Source organism: Pholcus phalangioides, unplaced genomic scaffold (genome assembly GCF_987345545.1).
Source record: "Pholcus phalangioides strain wild (caught in Gottingen) unplaced genomic scaffold, Ppha-v1.0 ptg000011l_1, whole genome shotgun sequence".
Lineage (NCBI taxonomy): Eukaryota > Metazoa > Arthropoda > Arachnida > Araneae > Pholcidae > Pholcus > Pholcus phalangioides.
In genome coordinates, this window is record NW_028301604.1 from 43,720,405 (window position 1) to 43,743,138 (window position 22,734).

A 22,734-nucleotide genomic window follows, 5' to 3' on the forward strand; every position below is an offset into this window, starting at 1 on the left:
AAGTGGGGATCATTCTAATGAAAAATAAGACAGCGCGTGTAGATCGTCATACGAATAGCCATAACGAAAGCATTGAAAGCGAGATTCACTGACCAGCCTTTTGACCGGAGTCACGTGACTCCGGATCTTGGCTTCACATTGTAACCCCTCGCGCGCGCTCTATATTATTCTTACTCTGTGTTACAGACCAATCTCTATTCTACCTGTTTTTTAAAAGGTTATGGAAAAATGTATAAAAAAACAACTTCTAAATTCCTTAAATCACCAAAAATTTTTTGCCACCAACCAATACGGATTCCAAAAGAAAAAAAAAATACAGAAATGGCTATAATTGATTTATGTAATCGTTCAAATAATGGATATAACTTAAACAAATACTCAATAACCGTATTCCCAGATCTTAAACGAGCCTTTGATTACGTTGACCTTAATATTGTAACTAAGAAACTTTACCCTGCTGGCATACGTGGTAATATATTAAAATGATTTGAAACATATTATTACAATAGATTGGATTGGATTTAAAGTTTATTGGCGCAAGGACCAATTTGGTCAAACTGCGCCAAAACAAATGAATATAAAAAACAAGATTGTCCTTTTGTCATGTCAACAATTGAAAAAAGTGCATGATAAAAAGCAACATGAAACGAAAACAATGACATGAATTGTAAAACTATAATTTGTCATACAAACCAATGGCTTTGATGAATTTAAAAATGCGAGATGCATCGCTATTGTATTATTACAATAGACAACAAGCAGTTAAAATAAATGAAAAAATTAGTACATTCTTGTAATTAAAAAAAGGCGTACCTCAGCGATCAGTTCTGGGACCTGTACTTTTCCTCATATATATAAACTAATTTTGTAAACTAGAACTAAATGGAAACTTAATATCTCTTGCAGATGATACAGTACTGTATGTAGAAGAGATGGAAATGGAAAATTTATTTAAAAAAGTAGACCTTTCAAAGACCTTTTCAAAATAAATAGTTGGCTATATAAAAACAAATTGCAGATAAACATTCAAAAAACTAAATATATTTGCTTTAAGACAAAAAACATAAATAAATTTGATAATATACTAGGGGTCACAACATATCTTGTTTATTTCGTCCCACTTCATCAACGTGCTATGGAAAGAGACGTGTGAAAGCACCAGCTTACTGAAGAAGTGAATTTTAATAAAAATAATGATAAAGCAACAAAAAACAAATGAGATTCATCAAGCACCACCAGAAACTGGGGCCCCAGATTCAATTCGCTGAATTTTAGTGGGGTCCACACTGGATTTATCTCGGGCTACTGATGTGTTGCAAATTTTACAATGTTAAACAACAAAAATCAATGAGATACATCCAGGGGCCCCGAATTAGAACCTATTAACATTCCCATGGAGCACTGACCTGGAAGCTTGTCGGACACACCCCTGTAAGGAGCCACGAAAATTTTTCATTTTTTTCAATTTTGCAACGAATAAACTCCAGGGCCCCACATCCAGTAGCGGGAACACAATACGCAGATTTTTAGTGCGTAATCCAGACTGGATTTATCTCGGTCTTCCGCTGTTGCAAATTGTATAATGTTAAAAAACAAAAAGAATCAGATTCATCCAGAGCCCCAAAATGAAACCTGTAAACATGGGGCCCCCGACTTGGAAGCTTGTCGGTCATCACCCACTGCGAGTGCCATGAAAAATTTTCATTTGTATTCGTTTTACCAATGAATAAAAGCTAGGGCCCCCAATCAGTTGCCCGTTGTATTCGCATACTTTTAGTGGGGCCCCAGACTGTCTTTATCTCGGGCATCCGCTGTTGCAAATTCTGCAACAGAAAATAATGAGATTGATCTAGGGCCCCCAAAATGAAACCTGTAAACATGGGACCCCGACTTGGAAGCTTGTCGGTCATCCCCCGCTGCGATTGCCGTGAAACATTTTCATTTGTATTCGTTTTACCAACGAATAAAATCCAGGGCCCCCAACCTATTACCCGGGACACCAATTCGCATACTTTTAGTGGGACCCCAGACTGGCTTTATCTCGGGCTTCCGCTGTTGCAAATTCTACAACAGAAAAGAATGAGATTCATCCAGGGCCCCCAAAATGAAACCTGTAAACATGGGGCCCCGACTTGGAAGCTTGTCGGTCATCCCCCGGTGCGAATGCCATGAAAATTTTTATTTGTATTCGTTTTACAAACGAATAAAATCCAGGACCACCCACGCAACTACCCGTGACCGAATTCGCAAATTTATTGGAGCCCCCAGACTGGATATATCTTGTGCTTCCGCTATCGCAAATTTTTCAACGTTAAAACAGCAAGAAAACAATGAGATGCATCAAGGGCCCCTGGAAATGAAAACTTTTAACTTTCCCATGAAGGTATACGTACAATCCCCCCCGGGTACCCCGACCCTGTGTGTTGGGAGCACTGTTGTTATATGTATATTATACATATACATACCTCTCGGCATGACCCCCCCCCCCCACAAAGGCAGGGCTGACAGGACCAGAACGATTCTTATCACTTTTTGATTTTTCACACTATAAATTAACCACAGAGGGGCCCTGAAAAGCTGGTTAGGGGGCTCGCCATCTAAATTCCAGCCTAAGGGCCCTGCTGTAGGATATGGGAGCCTCTCGATACATGCACATAACATGGTCCCGATGGGTCAAATGGGTCCCAATATGTGCTAGAGTTAAATGAATACTTGACCCAAAATCGTAACCGACTTCCGTAATACAAAAACGTAACAAATTTCCGTCACTCAAAAACTTCACCCAGTTCCGTCACTCGGTTGCTTAGCAACAGGCTCTTTTCGAGTTTGTGATTTTATATTATAGAGTAGATATATAAAAATTCATAACCATTCCCCTAGTCATAATGATACAGGACGACCTAAAATGGAATTTGCATTGTGGAAAAATAACTAAGAGAATTCGAACTTTTGCAGCGGTATTATATAGACTTAAAAATGCAATAGGTGAAAAAAATTTTAAAGATATATTTTATGCATGGATATACTCAATTGTAACATATGGAATCTGTGCTTGGGGAAGGTGCATATTATACTAACATAAATAAATTAGATAATATATATAATAAAATAAAAACTAATCCCACTAACGACTCAATAAAAACTAATCCCACTAACCAAAACAAAACTGAGTGCCATGCATTATCCATAAGACTATATCTACAGAATAATAAAATTTGTTGTAGCAAATGAAGAATGGTTAATAAAGAATCGAAACAGATCATCAAGTAGATTAAGTATGGAATATCAAGTGCCAATAACAAATAAAAAAGTGCCATTCACATATAAAACTCTATTCAAAAAAGGTTTTAGTTACACTGCTCCAAAGATTTTAAATAAATACCAAACTGCTAATCATACTAATAAAAGATTGAATTATATCTTTGATTTTGCGAAGAGCATTGTATTTGAAACACTAATACAAAAGAAATATTTACATTGAAAAATATTTTTTTCTAACTTTTACAATACATGTGTTTAATTTTTGTGCATAGAGATATCTATAATAAATATCAATACTTTCAACAATTTTCATGAATACTAATCAAAATTCTAAGAGAACAAGATATACATAATTCTACTATGAACAAGATATACATAATTCTACTATGAACAAGATATAATTATTGTTTTAATTTGAAATTTTTTTCGACATATTTTTGTGACATTATAAAAATCCAATCATTGTGCGTGCACACGAACATAAATTATTACTGTTTATTGTTTATGATAATAGAACAATAATGAAGGTTGCTTGAAATATAGTATTACAAACTATTCGACCTTCTGGAAGGACAAGTAGTCCCTTGAGGGTCACAGAGTGGGTGTATATGTATGTCCATTTTTGTTTATTTTTTATGTATTTTTGTCTTATCATCTGTCTTTCTTTTGTATTTTGTAACGTGTTCTGTTTTGTCCAATTAAAAAAAAAAAAAAAAAGAGGAAGTCTACAAGGCTATAAGATGTATGAGAAAAGGCAAATGCCCAGGTGAAGATGGGATTTCAATAGACATTATTAAAGAAGCAGGAGAAGAATTTGCCAGTATGATAGACGCTTTGTTCACAAATTGTTTCACAAAATCGGATGTGCCTGAAGATTGGAATAACGCAATGATAGTTCTTCTTTACAAAAAGGGTTAAAAAGAGGATATCAAGAACTATCGACCAATCAGTCTCCTATCAGTAATTTATAAAATCTTCACCAAAGTGCTGATATATAGGCTTGAATCCAAATTGGACGAAGCTCAACCAAAAGAACAGGCAGGATTTCGAAGTGCTATGTACAATGGATCACATCCAAACAATCAGGGAACTTATAGAGAGACATAAGGAATACGAATTACCATTGTGTATGGCCTTCATTGGTTTTGAAAAAAACATTTGACTCTGTCTTCACATTTGCTGTTTTTAAAGCTCTAGATGTAATTGGGGTAGAGAAGACTTACATCACACACAATATCGTCAAGAAAATATATGACAAAGCAACTGCAACGGTCAACTGACGTCCAGCTTCCATCTCCTCTGGACTCAGAGCCTACATGCGCTTTTCGCAATTTTCAACCTCTTCACGTGGTTTGCGATACCATGTTCCATTGTAATTTTTGTTCCTCTTGATGCCTACTGACAACCCCCCGAGTTTGTTGATCCATTAACAGAACACCCTGTATACCCTGTATAACCGCCATAGAATTATGCACTCAAAGGGCTCCGCGAGTCAGAAAAGGTTGAGAACCGCTACTCTAGTTTATTGACGTGACTCTTGGTTTAAGCACCACTGCTCTAGACCGTAAGAAAATAAAATGTTATTATAATCTGAAAAAGTTTTATTAGCTAATAAATTTGTGTTGATATCACCACAAACTGATATTTCAGTAAACTTTGAGGACAGCGAGTTTAAGAAAATCAAGTGACTCTTAAAATCTTTTCACATTAGAGCTAGGACGTCGATAAATTGATCTAATAATTAGCTTTCCTTTTAATTATGATAGTTAACTTCAGTCCATATTGTGGGAAAGATGGCGCCACATGTCGGGATCGAGTTGGTGACTGTGTGTGGTGCGCGTGCGCAGAGAGTGAACGGGGAGAAGGATTGACGACGCGGTGGACGAAAGACGTGTAGGAATGTCTGTAACTGTATATATGATAAATAATAATTATCGTTTATGATTAAAATCTCACAAATATGGGGGCTCTTGCCGGGATGGATGGATGGATTGATTTCCAAGACGACGACGTTTCCTATGACGATGGTTCCCGAGATTTTCAAGACGACAGTTTCTTTTCAGCGACGACGCCATTCCAAGACGACAGTTTCTTTTCAGTGACGACGCCATTCCAAGACGACAGTTTCTTTTCAGTGACGACGACGTTTCCTATGGCGATGATTCCCGAGATTTTCAAGATGACAGTTTCTTTCCAGTGACGACGGTTTCCTTCTCGTGACGACGCCATTTCAAGACGAGACGACGATCCAACTCCTTTCAACGAAGACGGTTTCCATTCGACGTATCTCACTGATCTACGACGGCAACGGTGGATTCCTTTCGACGACAAATTTCGCTGATCGATGACGGCAACGGCAGATTCCTTTCGACGACGACGAATCTCGCTGATCTACGACGGTAACAGCATTTCGACGACGAAAGCACGCTAATCAACGACGACAGTTTCTTTTCAGTGACGACGCCATTCCAAGACGACAGTTTCTTTTCAGTGACGACGACGTTTCCTATGGCGATGATTCCCGAGATTTTCAAGATGACAGTTTCTTTCCAGTGACGACGGTTTCCTTCTCGTGACGACGCCATTTCAAGACGAGACGACGATCCAACTCCTTTCAACGAAGACGGTTTCCATTCGACGTATCTCACTGATCTACGACGGCAACGGTGGATTCCTTTCGACGACAAATTTCGCTGATCGATGACGGCAACGGCAGATTCCTTTCGACGACGACGAATCTCGCTGATCTACGACGGTAACAGCATTTCGACGACGAAAGCACGCTAATCAACGACGACAGTTTCTTTTCAGTGACGACGCCATTCCAAGACGACAGTTTCTTTTCAGTGACGACGACGTTTCCTATGGCGATGATTCCCGAGATTTTCAAGATGACAGTTTCTTTCCAGTGACGACGGTTTCCTTCTCGTGACGACGCCATTTCAAGACGAGACGACGATCCAACTCCTTTCAACGAAGACGGTTTCCATTCGACGTATCTCACTGATCTACGACGGCAACGGTGGATTCCTTTCGACGACAAATTTCGCTGATCGATGACGGCAACGGCAGATTCCTTTCGACGACGACGAATCTCGCTGATCTACGACGGTAACAGCATTTCGACGACGAAAGCACGCTAATCAACGACGACGATTTTGAGTTCACGGTGAGTGCGTTTTGATCAGTTTCCGATGAACAGAATGTCGATTTGTTTGGGTGAAATCCCTCAAATTAACGCTAAAATAAAGAGCGCGTCCGCAAAGATTGTTAAGAAGTTACACGAACTCATATTCGGGCCTGAGGGCGATAGGGGAAATCGAAAGAGACTCAGGAATTTCAATGGCCTTCGATGCGAACATCGCTCCGACGAATACGAAAATCGCCTGGCTCTAATTGTTGAACAATGGAGTGATACAGATCAGTTGCTGGTTGCAAATTTCCTGTGCCTAGACTGTGATGTAAGACGGGATCAACTGCCAAAAAACATTTTATCAACTCTGATGGACTTGAACGGCTTGAATCAGAAACTTCAGGCATCTGACGACGAAGAATCCGGCGATGAAGACGACGACCATCGTAGTGTTTCCATTTCCAATTACGAAGAAAAGCTAGATGACCAACGATGTATGACGACTCGGACTCATGAACCGACCTCAGCGTTACAACAGATGTCAGAGACTCCGCTTCCGGTAAATGACAACGAATCGATAGTTCCAAGACCTGGTTCTGCTGATTCCCAGTGCTTCAGGATGAACTTTGCCATGAATCTGAAAGACGTCGAGGACTCGATACAGCCGTTTGATGGCACGAGCACCTATCCAGTCGAGAAATTCGTCGAGGAGCTGGAAAACATGGCTCAGATTTTCAGGTGGCCGGAGTTGCATTTGTTTGTGTTCGCGAAGAAACGACTCAAAGGTTTCGCAAAGTTATTCATCCAAGGTGAGAGAGGTATCAGCTCGTGGGTGATCTTGAAAGATGCGCTCCTGGATGAGTTTGGTTCAAAATTGAGCAGCGCTCAAATACATAAGATGCTATCTGAAAGGAAACTCAAAGATGAGACAGCTCGTGAATATTTCTTGCATATGAAAGAAATTGCTAACAGAGGCAATATCGAGGACGCTGCAATTATTGAGTATGTCCTAGACGGCATTCCAGAGGACAAACACAAAATCTTGCTATACGGTGCGACGACGGTGAGAGAGTTCAAGGCGAATTTGGTGGTGTATGATGACTTGAAAACTAGCAATAATCGAGGGTACCGCTATCCAGCACCTTCGACCGAGTGTCAACGTGAGCGCGGAAACAAGCCAAGAGCTTCTTACAACCCGATGCCAAGACCAGATGTGAGTCAAAGAGCTAGCATCAGATGTTACTACTGTGGAGAAAGAAATCATCTCTCAAAAGACTGTAGAAATAAGTCGCGTGGCGTTAAATGCTTCCGGTGTAATAAGTTCAGACACAAATATATTGATTGCTCGCGAAAAGATGTGAATAAAACAGTCAGTGTCCCAGATGAATGTAAAAGAAGTAATTGTCAAAAATCGTGAAGATCATGGATAAAAAAGTAGATGCATTATTTGATACGGGAAGTGACGTAACCATGATCAATCAAAGTTTTCATTGTGAATTAGGATCACCCAGTATGTGTTTTGATGGTGTGACATTGATGGGTATAGCCGGAGAAACTGTCTCTCCCTTAGGTTTTTTTTTGCGCTGACATATTCATCGATAGACACGCTGTTTCCACGAAAGTGTATGTTGTAAAGAACCTTTGCAATCAGGTGGTTATGGGTGCGGATGTCATATGTAAAGTAAACATCTCCTTCACTGAGAGAGGTATCGAAGTTGGTGGTTTACGTGATGACGCCGAAACTTCAGTAAAGTATGCTCAAATCGTGTGTTTACAAGACGACGAATCAATGCCAGTGAATGAGGGAAAAAACGCTCGCTTAACAGACGGTGATAAGGCTGAAGCGAAATCATCAGCATCAACAAATTGTGTTCCGTTGACAGCTGCGGTGAGTGAAAACGAAGTTGACGTGGGACATATACAAGGACGTTAATTAAAAGTTAGGGAAGAAAAGTAAGCAGATTGAGCCGGACGACAAGAGTGTCATTAAACAACTGAAACAAAAACTATCTGAGATGACGGAAAGACACCAAATGGAGCTGATGTTGAGACTGAATGAAAAAGAGATGGAACTGAAAGCTGAATTCGAACGAGAGAAAGAGGTTTTACTGACGGAGCAGAAGAATTTCCTACAAAGGGAGAAAGAGGAAGAGATGAAGGCATTGAAATATTCGTTACATCAAGCCATTGACGAAACTGTATCAAGGTGCATGGGTGAAATGCAAATGAGAGTTGAAACACTCTTGACTGAGGCTTTGATAAGATGGATGGCTAAGAAACAGATGGATGAAGTGACAGACGAAAAGAGGAAGACGTTCAACTCAAGACGGAAGATCGCAGATAAATGTCGTGCTGCTGTTTTGATCGCGATCAAGGGATATCAGTTCGAGGACTTGAAGACGCAGTCAGAGTGTCGAAACCTCGACAGACTGGTGAAAGTCAAGATGAAAGACGCATACGACAAGATCGGTGATTATGACGTACCGTCGAGGATCGTCAGCTGTGCTGAGTACATGATGAAGTGGATGTTTCGGAAAAACAGATCTTCCGGGACGGAAGATTTGCAGGATGGCCGATTGTGGGAAAGATGGCACCACATGTCGAGATCGAGTTGGTGACTGTGTGTGGTGCGCGTGCGCAGAGAGTGAACGGGGAGAAGGATTGACGACGCGGTGGACGAAAGACGTGTAGGAATGTCTGCAACTGTATATATGATAAATAATAATTATCGTTTATGATTAAAATCTCACAATACTGATTCACGTTCATCAATAAGTATTTCTGATTGGCATTTGTAATTCAATTTATTATGCACGTACATTTCAGAGCCACCATGTGAGCTATCTGTTGTAGGTGAAATTAGTAGGTCAAAATCTTTAATACCCAAGTAATTAATTATATTCAACCTTATTAGTGACCCTGATTTCACTTAACGCGATAATTTTAAAAGGACACACGTCAAAATTTCAGATAATGAGTCGAAATTCTTTTTGAGGCTTCGTATATTTGCGTGAAACAATGATAATTTGCAGTGTTTTTTTTTGTTATATATAATGCATAAATTTCCTCAGTGCTAAAATTTCTCTAATTAATTAACCGCGAAGTGTTCGTAGTATTGATTTTTTTTATTACATTTTTAAATTTAACTGAAAAAAATTCTACGGAATCAGAAAAAATTCGTGAAAATACTTATCTTTCTATACCTTGTCTTTCGTAGACCTCCTTTATATCGTATTTGGAGCATAGCTAGAACACTGCTCTCCTCGTACTTTCGGGCGTAGATGGCACCATTCTTCGTCCAAAGGAAACACCAATCGTGAGTCTTCTTTGCTGCCAGGGAAAGGATGTAGATATCTTGCATCCTTGGTGTCACTGAAAAAAATCCTTGTTTCTTCTATTGGAAATCTAAGATAATTGGTTGTAGACTGCCTCTTTTTCGCTTTAGTGAGTATCTGCTCCTTGTGCTGACGGTTGACAAAACGAACTATAATTCATCAACCGTTGTCTTTTCTGCTTCCGAGACGGTGACTTGCTTCGATGTTGCTGTTGGCCACTGTCACCTCCATCTTCTCCGCAAGTTTCAAACCAATCTCTCTTCCGTACCCTCTCCTTTTCCTTCAGGAACATTTCGGATGATGAGGTTATTTCTTCGTGCATAGGCATTCATGTGTTCAAGCCTATATTCCAGCATTTGGTTTTAGCGCCACATCATTTGGTTCCCCTCCCATAGTTTCCTACTCTCGTCTTGTAATTTGCTGATGGTTAGTTTCAGCTTCTCAAATTTCTCACTCATGCAATTGACATTTTTTGAAATATCACTGATTGAATTCAAGCATTCAAGTTTTCCCCTACTGGAATCCAACGTAGTCAGCTTAGCCTCAATTCGGTCGAAGGCAAACGGGGCTCGGTCGTTTGCGCCAAAAATGGGAGTGTTTCCACTTCCAATGTATTCCCCCAAACAGGTCGATTGCGCCCAGTCTGATTTTAATCCTTGTGAGTGACGGAAGGAGGGGGAAAGTTACCAACTTCTGATTGGGGGTGTCACTCAGTCTATAGAGACAGGATTAGTACATATAAGCACAACTCAGATTTTGCCACAAAAAAAGAGAAAAAGAAAGGTAGATAAAGATAAAAAAAAGTGTATATATCAGGGTGTAGGATTTTTGTATTTTACTGGACATTACCGTAACTTATAAATTATATTACTATAATTACCATAATAAATTATAATCATAAATATCTCTCACATTTGTCGAACTATTTTTTTCTGCGAACTCTACTACTACTCTCTTCTCGATATACCGTAATTTTTTTCGAGGAGATATGGGCAGTCTTAGTAGTATATATGGCGTTTTGTGTACATATATTTACACTTTCATACCGAATACCTTTCGCAAGCCGGATGGAAGCCCTTTGCGGGAAGCATTTGGTCCGCAGGCCGGATGTTACACATCCCTGGTGTAGATGATTTTTAAATTAACTGCATTAAAATATACTATAATAATGTAAAATATTCATAGAAGAGAGAAAACTTTTCATATTTTGTGTGCATTCCTCGTTTGATATAAATTTCTTTTTGATGAAAAATATCACCATATTTTCAAAATTCAAGTCTGTCGTTTAAATGTTCCTATAAATGAAAAACGTGAAAGGAAAATTCAAAATATTTACAAAGGTTAGCTTCATTGCTGCGGGCTCCCGTTATTACGGCATCAATGTGTCTACAGCAGTGTTTCTCAAAGTGTGCGTCACGGCTCCTAGGAGCATCGCCATCCTTTTCAATGGCGTCGTGGCGAGCTGGAGATATTGATTTGTGACCTATATTTATACTTTATGATGAGGTTCTTTTGTAAATGAAAATATCTACTGAACTATTCTAGGGAGTCGCAGATGCAGGGGTGGATATAGAGCTCACTCTTGGAAGGGTTGATTTTACAAATAGCTTAAAAATAAGTCTCCGCGTGGGGTGACCATATGTCCCGTATTTTCCGTGACAGTTCTGTTTTCTTTCTCCGTCCCGACGTGGAAGTGATATGGTATATGGTGATATTTTGAAAAATGTCCCTTTTGTCCAATTTTTTGAAAATTAGCCTTATACAGCTTTTCTGTAAACGTAAACTTTATAATAAATAAAAACTTTATGTTCTAAACGTAAGTTATAAATTGAAAAATACGATGTGCAATACAGGTACATACAATTCAAACGTCACATCACAATTCATTGTATGTATTTCTTTAAATAATAATGCAATTTTTATACAAATGTTCAAATATGAATCATGGCTATGAGCCTACATTTCAGTATCGGGAAATTTCGATTTGAAAATTTCAGGGGATAAAAATACTGCAGATATAATAATAAAGAAAATTAATGCTCACACAATTAAGAATAAAACTATCAATTTTTTGTAGTGAAAAGCTACACCTGTCAGGAATTGCTTTCTTGATATTTCTTTTCGGTCATAGTACTGTTTGAGAAGATTTTCAATAACAACTTTTTCCGTTTCTTATATTTATATTAAACCTTTTGTTATTTTACCCACCGTTTTTCAAAACATGAATATCTATAATAACTTCAAAAAACAGAATATGTTTGGATTGAGATGAAAAAACTGTCCTTGTACCGTGAATGAAACGATTCTCATGCATTCGTGGTACGTTCTAAAGTCACACAGGGACTTGCCCATATTTCTGGCGGAAAGTTTGAGTTCTCCGATGTGTAATTCTCCGTCATGTAATCCGCGAATTTCTCAATATTTTTGCCTGTAGATTGGTCTGACATGAGGTCTACGAAAGTGTCAGAAACATCTTCATCTTTCAAAAATTGCAAGCCGAAACACAAGTGAAGCCACTCAGATTTTTCAGAATTAAAATCTTTATAATCCCCACTGACATATTCTTGAATTTTTCGGTACCATGCTTGGCTCAGATGGAACCGACAACCAGTGATGCTACAGTTGGGCCGTACTTCCTTCTCAGCTTTGTGTATAGTTTCAATGTCAGCAACAACTTCGAGCGGCATGAAATCTTTCCGCATAATTCAATAATCATTTTGAAGCAATGCACATAAGTTTGGCTGATTTTGTCTGGGAGCAGAAAAATACCAATGGGAAGTAACGCTCATTCTCAACAACATGGACAGTGAATAGCTAACAAAAAAAGTTTGGACCGTAAACAAAAGTATCGTCGACAAATATTTTACTTTGTTTTCTCAAATAGATCAAACTTGATTTCGCTGCAAGACAAACACTGTGACGATCTCGGTCATTAAACTGCAGCAAATTTTCACCTCGAAATGATGTTACGTCAAGATTTTCTAATGCAGCATGCACTTTATCTAAGCTTTGTGGCAACGTGGGTAGATTTTTTTGCCTTACTCGATACATATTTTTTCTTATATATTACCAATCTTTCACGTTGATATTTTCGGAATGACATGAATTTCTTCTTTTATGATTTTTGATTGTTTGTCAAAGATATTTTCTTCCGCTTTTCTTTTGATGGCATTCGATATTATTTGCCTCTCGAGATGATTCTTAGGTTGAACATTATTGTACCATTTTCATCAGTATACAGCATTGATGTGCAAGTTTTATTTGTATACCTCCATTTGATGCCTTCCTCTGTTTTACATGCTCTAACAGCTCTATAGCGGAAATCCGTTTATCAAGTTTGGCGCAGGTGGGTGCCATTTTTTCGGTCGGTGCAAAAGAATGGAGAAGATAAACGTGCGTCTTATCTTGACAAAGTTTCAGTGAGAAAAAAGCATATACTTTTAGTGAATCTCACTGAAGCCTAAAAATTTCGCCTTTTTCAAAATTTATTACTACCTTCACACTCGCTACCAAATTAACCACGGAATTTTAATTTGTCCCTCAGGCGAATTAAAGTAAACAGTGTTTGTTTGGCATACAGCGTGTTAATCTGTCAGAATACATTCCAGTAATTACATAACAAAGCCGTCTTGTAACCAAAAGCACAACAGATCGTACGATATTACGGTAGTGGGAATTATGGTAAACCAAGAAGCGACGTGATTGGCTGAATATGGCTCTTCACTGAAAAAAGCGTACACTCGCGGAAAAGCAGTGCACATGCGAAATATGCACCCGTTCTCCTGCGTCAATGCATCTGAGAATAGCAAAAACATTTTCAAAATTTGATACTTACATGAATTCCTGAAACACCAGGAGCTCCGGGCGATCCATCTATACCAAGAGAACCCCTATCACCTGGACGACCAGAAATTCCTGTTTCACCTTCTTTTCCTTGATGACCCTAAATGAATAATGAATGTTGACATTTATTTCACCGGATTTGCGTATCCGTGCAGTGCAGCAAACACTCGTGTCTAAGACATAGAAGTGTACGTTTGAAACTTTTTCTATTGCCATGTATTAGAGGCCTTTTTTCTTACCGTGGAACCTCGATAACTTGACACTCCATTGAATTCAATTGGATTCAAAAAGAAAAGTGCAATCATATCTCGAATAACAAATCAGATTGAATTGCAATCATATCGTGAATTACCATTCAGAAATCGACACATTAGGATGAATGTCAAACTGCTTAGTGCAAATCTTACTACGCATCTTATAGCAATATCACCGATACCAGTGTCAAATAATTCTTTAAATTTTCACCAATTTGCCATCACCGGCTGCATTCGAATAGGGGACTTTTTATACAGTTGGCCACTGGTGCGCACACCCACAGCCACAACTCCAAATACTGCTGTATACCAAAACCTCAGAAAGTCATTTCCCTCCATCACTCCATTTTTCTGCTAACTAGAGAGTGTTTCCGAGGATGATGTCACTCTCCGCTATCCATACAAAGGTTTTTTTAACAGCTCGCTGATGCGAAGATATATTTTGGAAAGAGCTATAACTATATAACTTAATAACTATATGCAACCCCTGACAATATAAATACATGTCTGAGTGCTACATGTTATTTGGACGCTTCTACTTTGGAGTATGCCTCTAAGATCAACGGTTCGCCAGCAAAATACCATACTCTGTTACCAGGGGAGGTCTTAGGGCAGTGCGACCGGTGCAATTGCACCAGGCGCCAAATGAGAAGGAGCGCCGAATCACGTTAGATATATAGTACTAGAAATATATCTTTAAGATACATATTTAAAAAATAACTATATAATATACATGAAAAATGACCGAGATAAGAAAAAAATTGGAGGTTTGAGTGTATATAATATTACGGTTATTTTTCGAAAAGAAAAGAATCGATGGGCAGAGCACCTATATACGTACAGTATATAGTGTGATTTTGGTCAGATTAAAATACACACACACTCTCTCTCTCTTGAGCTCTTTTCGTTTACCCCTGCAGGAAATTGTGTGGGGAAGACGCAATTTTTTTTTCTCTTTTGTTGTGCTGTAAAGAATTGAAATAATGGAGGAGAGAATCGCTCTCAGTCACCCAATTTTTCTATTAACGAGAGCAAAAGTGTTTTCCTGTTTTGTGTGGAGTATTATAGGAATTGAAGGTGTATGGGAAAGATTTTGAGCCAAGGGCCTTTCATGCCTCTTTTTCCCCGACTCGTATTACTTTTATTGAATCGTCAACACAGTACAGTGTTTCCAAAAAAAATTTTGAATAAATATTAAAAAAAAGAATTAATTAAAACCTATGATTTGCTGACCATTTTAAATAGGGATCCTGCGCTTGGGTTTCGTTCCTACCTGTTATACGAGGAGAAACAAAAATGTGCTCACACGAGAAAACCCATGCACTTTGACGCCCGCGATCACAGGTCATTCTCCCGACTCACCAGACTTTCCTGTTGGTTCAACCAGAGGCAGCTCGGTGGCAGTGGGTGTGCTCTAGAAAGCCGTGAAATCCGAAGTGAAAGAAAAAATTATTTGTGCCCACTGTAGGAAGAGCGCCAAGTCTGATGTAGACAGGGCGAAAAAAAGTTAGGGGAAATGATATCTGCCCCCCTCTCCCCAGTAGGAGCACCAAATCCGACGTAAAAGGGTGAAAGAAATTACAGAAAATTATTTCTGCTCGCTTTTGGAGGAGCGTCATATCTGAAGTGGAAACGCGAAAAAAAGGTAAAATGGCAAAAAAAAAATTCGACGTGATATGTCATGACATAAAATATCGCTGTTCCTTCTTTGAACCCATCAAAACGAAGCGATTGCCTCCCCCAATAAAAACAAAACGAAGTTTTTTTAATTGGGGAGGTCAGGGGGCCCAAAATAAGTCCCGCTCGGGTAGAGATTTTGTCTCGAGCCTGCGCCAGAGTGCAACGTATGTGTGTGTGGAAAATTGTAACAAACCGTACATACACAACTGAACATCTTTTCGGAGTTTCATGGATCTTGTTCCAGATACCCGGTGAGTAACGGTAAAGCCTAAAACAGCTTTGCAAACCAGATTCCACAATCATGACCCCCCCAATTCTGTTCTTGAAAGTAAGAAAAAAGTTTGAGGTGAAAAATATATATTGTTATTCCATTGGCATCGTTGTCCCTAAAATATGCTTCACGGCACTGTTTTGCACCTTGGTAAGGTACTAGGTGGAAGAGCGATGATATGTCTCACCAAATAGATTAAACAGTATGCCAGTTTATTAAAACATGCAATTTTTCCACTATGTTATGTATTATTTGGGAATACAAATCATTGTGTACTTAATCTAGCTCCCTGTTAATGTAAGGTAAGCTCATGTATTACGATTTGAGGCACAGTGGAAAACATATTGGATACAAAACGTATTGGAAAACATTTGGACTGGCACACCGCGAAACAAGAAAAAAAGAAGTTCGGGAACTAGAGGGATTTTTATGACCATGTTTCAGGAAATGAGAAGATAACATCTGAAAGAGAGAAATGCGAGATTTTATATCTAAAAATATGTTTTTGTAATTAAATTTTTAACGTAATTATGACTAATGAAACCTCTCAGAAAAAAAGTTGTAGATAAGATTCAATCCGCTTCGAAGTTAAAAATCGTAATGCAACTTTGATCCATTAAGAAATTCAAATACAAATACAAATACAAGGCCACAACATGTAAAATGCCCAACGAGGTGGCTGAGAAAAAGATGGCCATACAAGTATGGATGTTATATATTACTAAAATACAGCAACCCAATTAAAAATGCAATTACGAACAATATATATACATGATGAAGTATTACACAATACCCATAAAAAATATTTGTGGTTGTCTTATTCCAAGAATGGATAGCTTCTCGATTTACTCCAACATGTTTATCGTATTTCTTTTTAAATGTGTCAATTGTGTTAGAATTTACTACCTCCGGAGGTAAGCTATTCCACTTATTAACAACCCTATTATAGGAAAAAATACCCTGCCACACACCATAACCTAGAATTGTCCCTTACCAATCGATCCGAAGTTTTGTTTTTATTTCAACGTAATTTTTTTTAAATGTATAATCCACGCAGCAGAATAGGGTAGGTTAGTTGCGACTTCCATGGAAATATGGAAATAAAGTAGTGTACATATCCAAAACAAAGGGGGGGGGGGCAGCGGCAAATCCATTTCGGATATGTATCTATGCATATTTGAAATGAGGTTTTTTGGAGCTGATGAAATATATAATTAAATGTATGTTACGGTAAATGCGTTGATCCGGTAAAGTGTATCGGCAATAGGTCTACGTCAAAACATCGCTGTGACAAAAACATCACGGTCAAAAACATTGCCAAATACGTCAAAACATCGCACTTCAAAACATCGCCTGAACATGGCCCTGGAAAAAATATCTCCACATGAAAAATTTTTTAATTAAAAATTTAATTGGATTAAAAATTGTAATGGAAATCACCTCACTCCTTTTTTGTTCAACTGATAACCAAAGCTGCACTAAGAGAGTGCATTAAACTTTCAAAGCGGCTTTCGTTGTGACAAAACCAAACTGTCATGTGTATGTGTGTGTTCGACTGTTTCCACACCTATTAGTTTTCTCTCAATTCTTCGAGTTCGGCCTTTTTTGAGTAATGGACAATAAATAGAGAGAGAGTTCTTATCTATTCTGTATTATACAAAGGTTGTTTAACAGCTGGCGATGCGAAGATATATTTTGGAAAGAGAGAAAATTCAACTGCCCCTGCGGGGAAGCAAATCAACGTCCTTTCACTAACCGGGTGAACGCCATAGACTACAGAGGCAACGGATATTTCAGTCTTTTCTTGGAGCTCGGTGTGCACTGAACACGTCCTTTCACCTGGAAAGTGAAAGGACGTGGGTTCGATTCCCCGAAGCGATTCCCCCATCATCCAGCTGTGTGTGTGTGTGTGTTAAAAAAACCTTTGCATGACTAAGCGGAGAGTGACATCATCGTCGGATTCTGTATTATCTGTACGCAGAGCCATCATTAGACGCTTTTTCAGCCGGGGATACATTCGCGCACCACCCCGTCATGGAAATATGGTTTCTAGATTCCAAAAAGAGGGATACAGATTTTCTGGTAAACCGTTAAATTAATAAACCATTCACTATAGTTTTCTTCATCAAACTGCAATATTCGTTGCTAATACAATAATTGAGCTGTTGAGACTCTTTCATTACCAGGATTGTTCGTAGAAGAATTTATTCTTTTTGTAGACCAACGCGCGCGCGCGCCTTATAATTTTTTTTAATCTGGGCGTACCCTGTGCGGAGTGACAAAACAACATGGTACCAAAGCTGCATAGGCCCCATCCCGGCGCGGCCGGGGGCAAAGTGCCTGGGGCTGTACTACCTCCTCATGCTTATTCTCATCCGATCCGAATTATAAGCACCGGTTCATAAGCATGACGTTAAGAATAATCCGAAAAACGATACCAAGGAATTATTCGTAGGCTCACTCCTTAACGTCACGTGACGTGAAAGAGGGAAAATCAAAGAAATCGCTTTCTACACAGGGAAAAGCGATTTTTCCCTTTGGCTGATCGACCACTGACCAATCAAAATTAAGCTTGGGCTATACATTTACTGAATTTTTTGTTCAACGACGGTGGCAACGCAATTCAGTTTTACTAATTCTTTCCTCCATGTAATGCACGTGCAGAACATTTGTTGGTTTTTTTTTTTCACATTCTTTAACGTTAAAAACGGAAGGTGTTAGCGGGGCTATCAGCTAAATACTTTTTTTTGGGGAGGATGGAAAATAAGAGTATATGAAGAGTTATTTCTATAATTAAAATATATTTTTCAGCGTGTAAATATTATTCAGAACGATATTTCAGTATTCTAATTAATTTATTGAAGTTCTTTTTAAGCCGTACTTCATAAGAAACTACCAAAATCACATTGGGATAATAATGTATTGTCCTCCAATACCTATTTTGATGGACGTGGGTGATTATTACTTTGCTTCATTTATTTTATATATATATATATATATATATATATAATTTTAGGATAATATAATTATATCATCGAGAAATATACCGTGAAAAAAAATCTCGAAAAAATATAGCTGTAGAGGGAATTATCGTTAAATCGAGCATCGTTGTAGCGAGGTTCCACTGTATACTACATTTGGATTTCTAATTGAATCCATCCAATCTATTGCAAAAAGCCGACGAAATTGCAGTTTTCTTTCAAGAAAAAACACCACTTAAGTCATCGTAATAAATTTCCAAGTCCAAGAAATAAATTTTTAATTTTTCGTATTTTCCACTCGCGATGGCTAGTGGAAAATACGATCATCCGATGCTTAAGAAGTGGGTCCTCCCTATCCTTATCGTCGTCCGAATATTCGGAGAAATACGATGCTTGTTTTCGGAGGGAGAATGCTGCTAGTACGGAAATTTCCCTTTCATGCTTATATTGTCATAATCGGCGGGGATACGGATCGGATTCCTGATAAGCATGAAGAGATAGTACAGCCCCTGGAGTCCTCATGATGATATCTGGTATTCGTGTCATTCGAATCATCATCTATGATTCTGGAGAAAAAGTATGATAGGCTAGTGCACACAATAGGGAGTAGCATAGCCAGTTTGGGGGGAGGCATCAGTTTTTCACTTTTCCCGGGGTCCCTCATGCTGTTAAGACATCCCTGTATGAAACCATATAGAACAGCGGTTCTCAAACTGGGCTCCGTATTCACTCTCCAGGGGCTCCGCATGCACTGTCAAGGGGCTACTCAAAGGAAAGTAAAGAAAGCAGTAAATTAAAAAAAAACAATAATTACTATATTTTACTTCGTATAATCCGCGGATTATGTGTTAAAAAAGTGGTTAAACATTAAAAAATGAGGATTAGCTACCGCTACGGATAATCTGCAGAAAATGATGCTATCAGCCGCTAAAATATGACTCTCCTAGTTATGGATTCAATGAAAGCTCATATTCCAGAAAACATAAAACACGCTTCAAAAATTGTGGTGCTTGTCTTTCAGTCATTGTGGTTTGACTAAAAATTTTCAGAATTTACATTCAGGAATATAAACAGGCCTATAAGAAGCAAAGTTAGAGCCTATTGGTAAAAGTGGATGACTGAAGGAATCCATTCCTATACAAAGGCGGAAATTTACGCCGAGCTTCCTATACTGATGTATGCCAGTGGGTTAGTGATGCTTGGCAAGAGGTGATTTTATAATCAGTGGGTTCATTCACAAAATGTGTTTTGGAACTTTGGACTCCAGTGATTCTGACTCTGAAAATGAAAATTCTCTTGATTATTACACTGACTCTTTCGAATTATATGAAGAACCGTTATTTAATGCCGAATCACGCGTGAGTCTGAATTTGAAGATTTTTGACTGAACTGTAAATTTTGTGTGTGTAAATAATGCTATTGCTTCGTTAATAAATTTAATTAGCGTACCAATGGATTTATTATTGAAACACAAGGTTTTTTTTTAAAATCCTGCGGATAATATACCGCCAAACTTGCCGTAAAGGGTGTTCTTCTCTTGATGATGAGGTACAGACAGAGTTTACGACTAGAAAAAGTTTGAAGAGATCTGCGGTACTCCTTGGGTTTGTAGGGGAAGGACAGAAACATGGAATTTTTTCCGGAGAAAGAGTTACCACCCTTCAAAAAGCATCAATTAATAGAAATCAATTGAAATAGCATGCAAAGGATATTTCAATTCAATATTTTAATTTTTTTTTACGAGAATGTTTAAAAAAGTTGATGTTTTGTTTGGCTTGGGGGTACAAGCCCCCCTGCTACGTATGCCTCTAGACGGTATAACACATAAATACAGTCAAACTTGGTGAATTCAAATTTCAAGGGGGCAGCACAGAAAAGTTCTAAATCAATTCATCAACATGGGATGACTATATTTTTATTTAAAAAATGCTTTTTACACTGTGTCCCAAAAGTTTATGGAATCTGAATTAGCCAAGTTCACCTGTACCTTTATTTATGTTCTAACGTCTCAGAAAAATATGTGATAGTCTTAAGGAATAAATAACGCAATAATAAAACAATGAAGCGCATAAAAAACATCCGACGTCTTTTTGAGACACAAAGCCACTGATTTATATATATGTAGGGAAATACGACTTATATATATATTTTTTAATTTTCGGCGATGTTTTGACGTTTTTGTGACGGCGATGTTTTGGCGATGTTTTGACGGCGATGTTTTTGTGACGGCGATGTTTTGACGGCGATGTTTTTGTGACGGCGATGTTTTGACGGACGATGTTTTTGTTATCGATGTTTTGACGTGATACGATCGGCAAATGCACAGTCACCAATCGTCTAGGTAAGTTTGATAAATTTCGTAACATTTTTTACTTTTACCGACGATTTTGCATAATCATTTAATATGTCCCCTCTATGCACAAACGTGCGGGTTGCTTCTTTTCACTTTAGATATTCTTTTTTTTCAACCTCAGGGATGTTCAACCCAAACTTCAAGAATTGTGCGTTATCGCTAAGATTAAAGCCGAAGGTCCTGAGGTTAAAAAAAATATACAGAGAGAAAAAATAACCCCTTCCCACACACAGTGCCGTCTTAACGCATGGGCCACAAGGGCACCTGGGAGCCTCAAGAGTAGAAAATAAGAACTAGTTAAAATTTTCTAGAATTTACTAGGTAGGGCCTCAGAAAAACCACTTGGCCCGGAGGGCCCCCATGCTGCTCTTAAGACGGCTCTGCCCGTTCACCAAGGCCGTAGCGTGCTTTCTCGGGGGCAGTCTTTTCTTGGAGTCTCCTTGAAATGGTTATGCTCAGAAAAAGGAAGAGTTACAAGCTCCCCATTCGGCTCGTTGCACCGCCCAATTTGCCTCAGATTAGTTACGGGCCTGCCCAAGTTGCAGGGCCCGGTGCTTTAGCTGGTGATTGCCTGCCCCTTGTGTTTCTTAGTACTGGGTCCGAAAGGGATAATTTCAAATGAAGTTCACATGAGTTTTATAAATATGAAAGAAAAAAATCATACAGAAATATCACTTTAATTTAACCACTTTTATTATCATCTTAGCCCGTGCGTGCACTATACGAATGTTACCATGAAACTCAATTAAAATAAGCACGAAGAAGATAGATCCTTTGTGATGAGTACCCTGCGTAAATGTGTGACGTTTTCCTTTTTTAATGTTTTTAAATATCTTAATTAAATCCAACAAGTTGGGTTTTTATGCGTGTTTACAAGTTAAATAGCAGTAATCCCATTCTAGGAAGAAAGCTTCTCCGACTTCTTTGTCACTTAATATCCAACCAAGAGGTGTGTGGGGGGGGGGGGATGGGGACAATCACCACACCAAGAGTCTGATAATATGGTAGAATGAATCTGTCCCGTATTTTACGGAGGTATTTTGCTTGAGGACGGTCGTCCACACTGAGCTATAGGAAACTGGAGTCAGGGCCGGGCTTAGGAATTTCGCGGCCCGGTGCGAAAAATAATTTTGCGGCACCCAATAACCATAATCAGCCATTGCTCGACTTACGAACTTTGCACGTCACGAACAGAAGTATTTTGGCCATAGTGGTGAATATTTGATTGTTTGTGCCAATATTTGTCAAACCTTATTCAAACTTACCTAATAAGTCAGTGGTTCTCAAACTTTGGTCACCCGCGGCTCCCTTGCCATGATAACGTTTATCCGCGACTCCCCAGAATAGTTTGTTAAGAAATGATAATCGTTTAAAAAATAACTTTTCGAAAGAACTGAACAAGCACTCATCAATGTCGCAGTTCATCGCGATGCACCCTTTAAGAACCACTATGATAGTATTAGTCAGGTTCGAATTTTCCAGAATTTACAAATTGATTAGCGTAACGATCTGCGGAATAGGAAATAAACACAGCTGGAATCTTCTTGAATCACGCTTCACTGAATTCATACAATGCTGTTATGTGGGAAGTAATAATGCTGCTAGTCGAGGCAGGGGCGGCTC

The 22,734-nt window shown here is 38.6% G+C and overlaps 1 protein-coding gene across 3 annotated transcripts in view; it reads right to left on the reverse strand.

Annotated features, from left to right (window-relative positions):
- Positions 1-22,734, reverse strand: part of LOC149080456 (uncharacterized) — a 1,573,269-nt gene that overhangs the window by 344,445 nt on the left and 1,206,090 nt on the right. For all 3 annotated transcript variants that reach the window (XM_089239569.1, XM_089239571.1, XM_089239572.1), the window contains one exon: positions 13,565-13,672. In XM_089239569.1, coding sequence (XP_089095695.1) covers positions 13,565-13,672 — 108 coding nt within the window. The remainder of the gene's footprint in view (positions 1-13,564; positions 13,673-22,734) is intronic.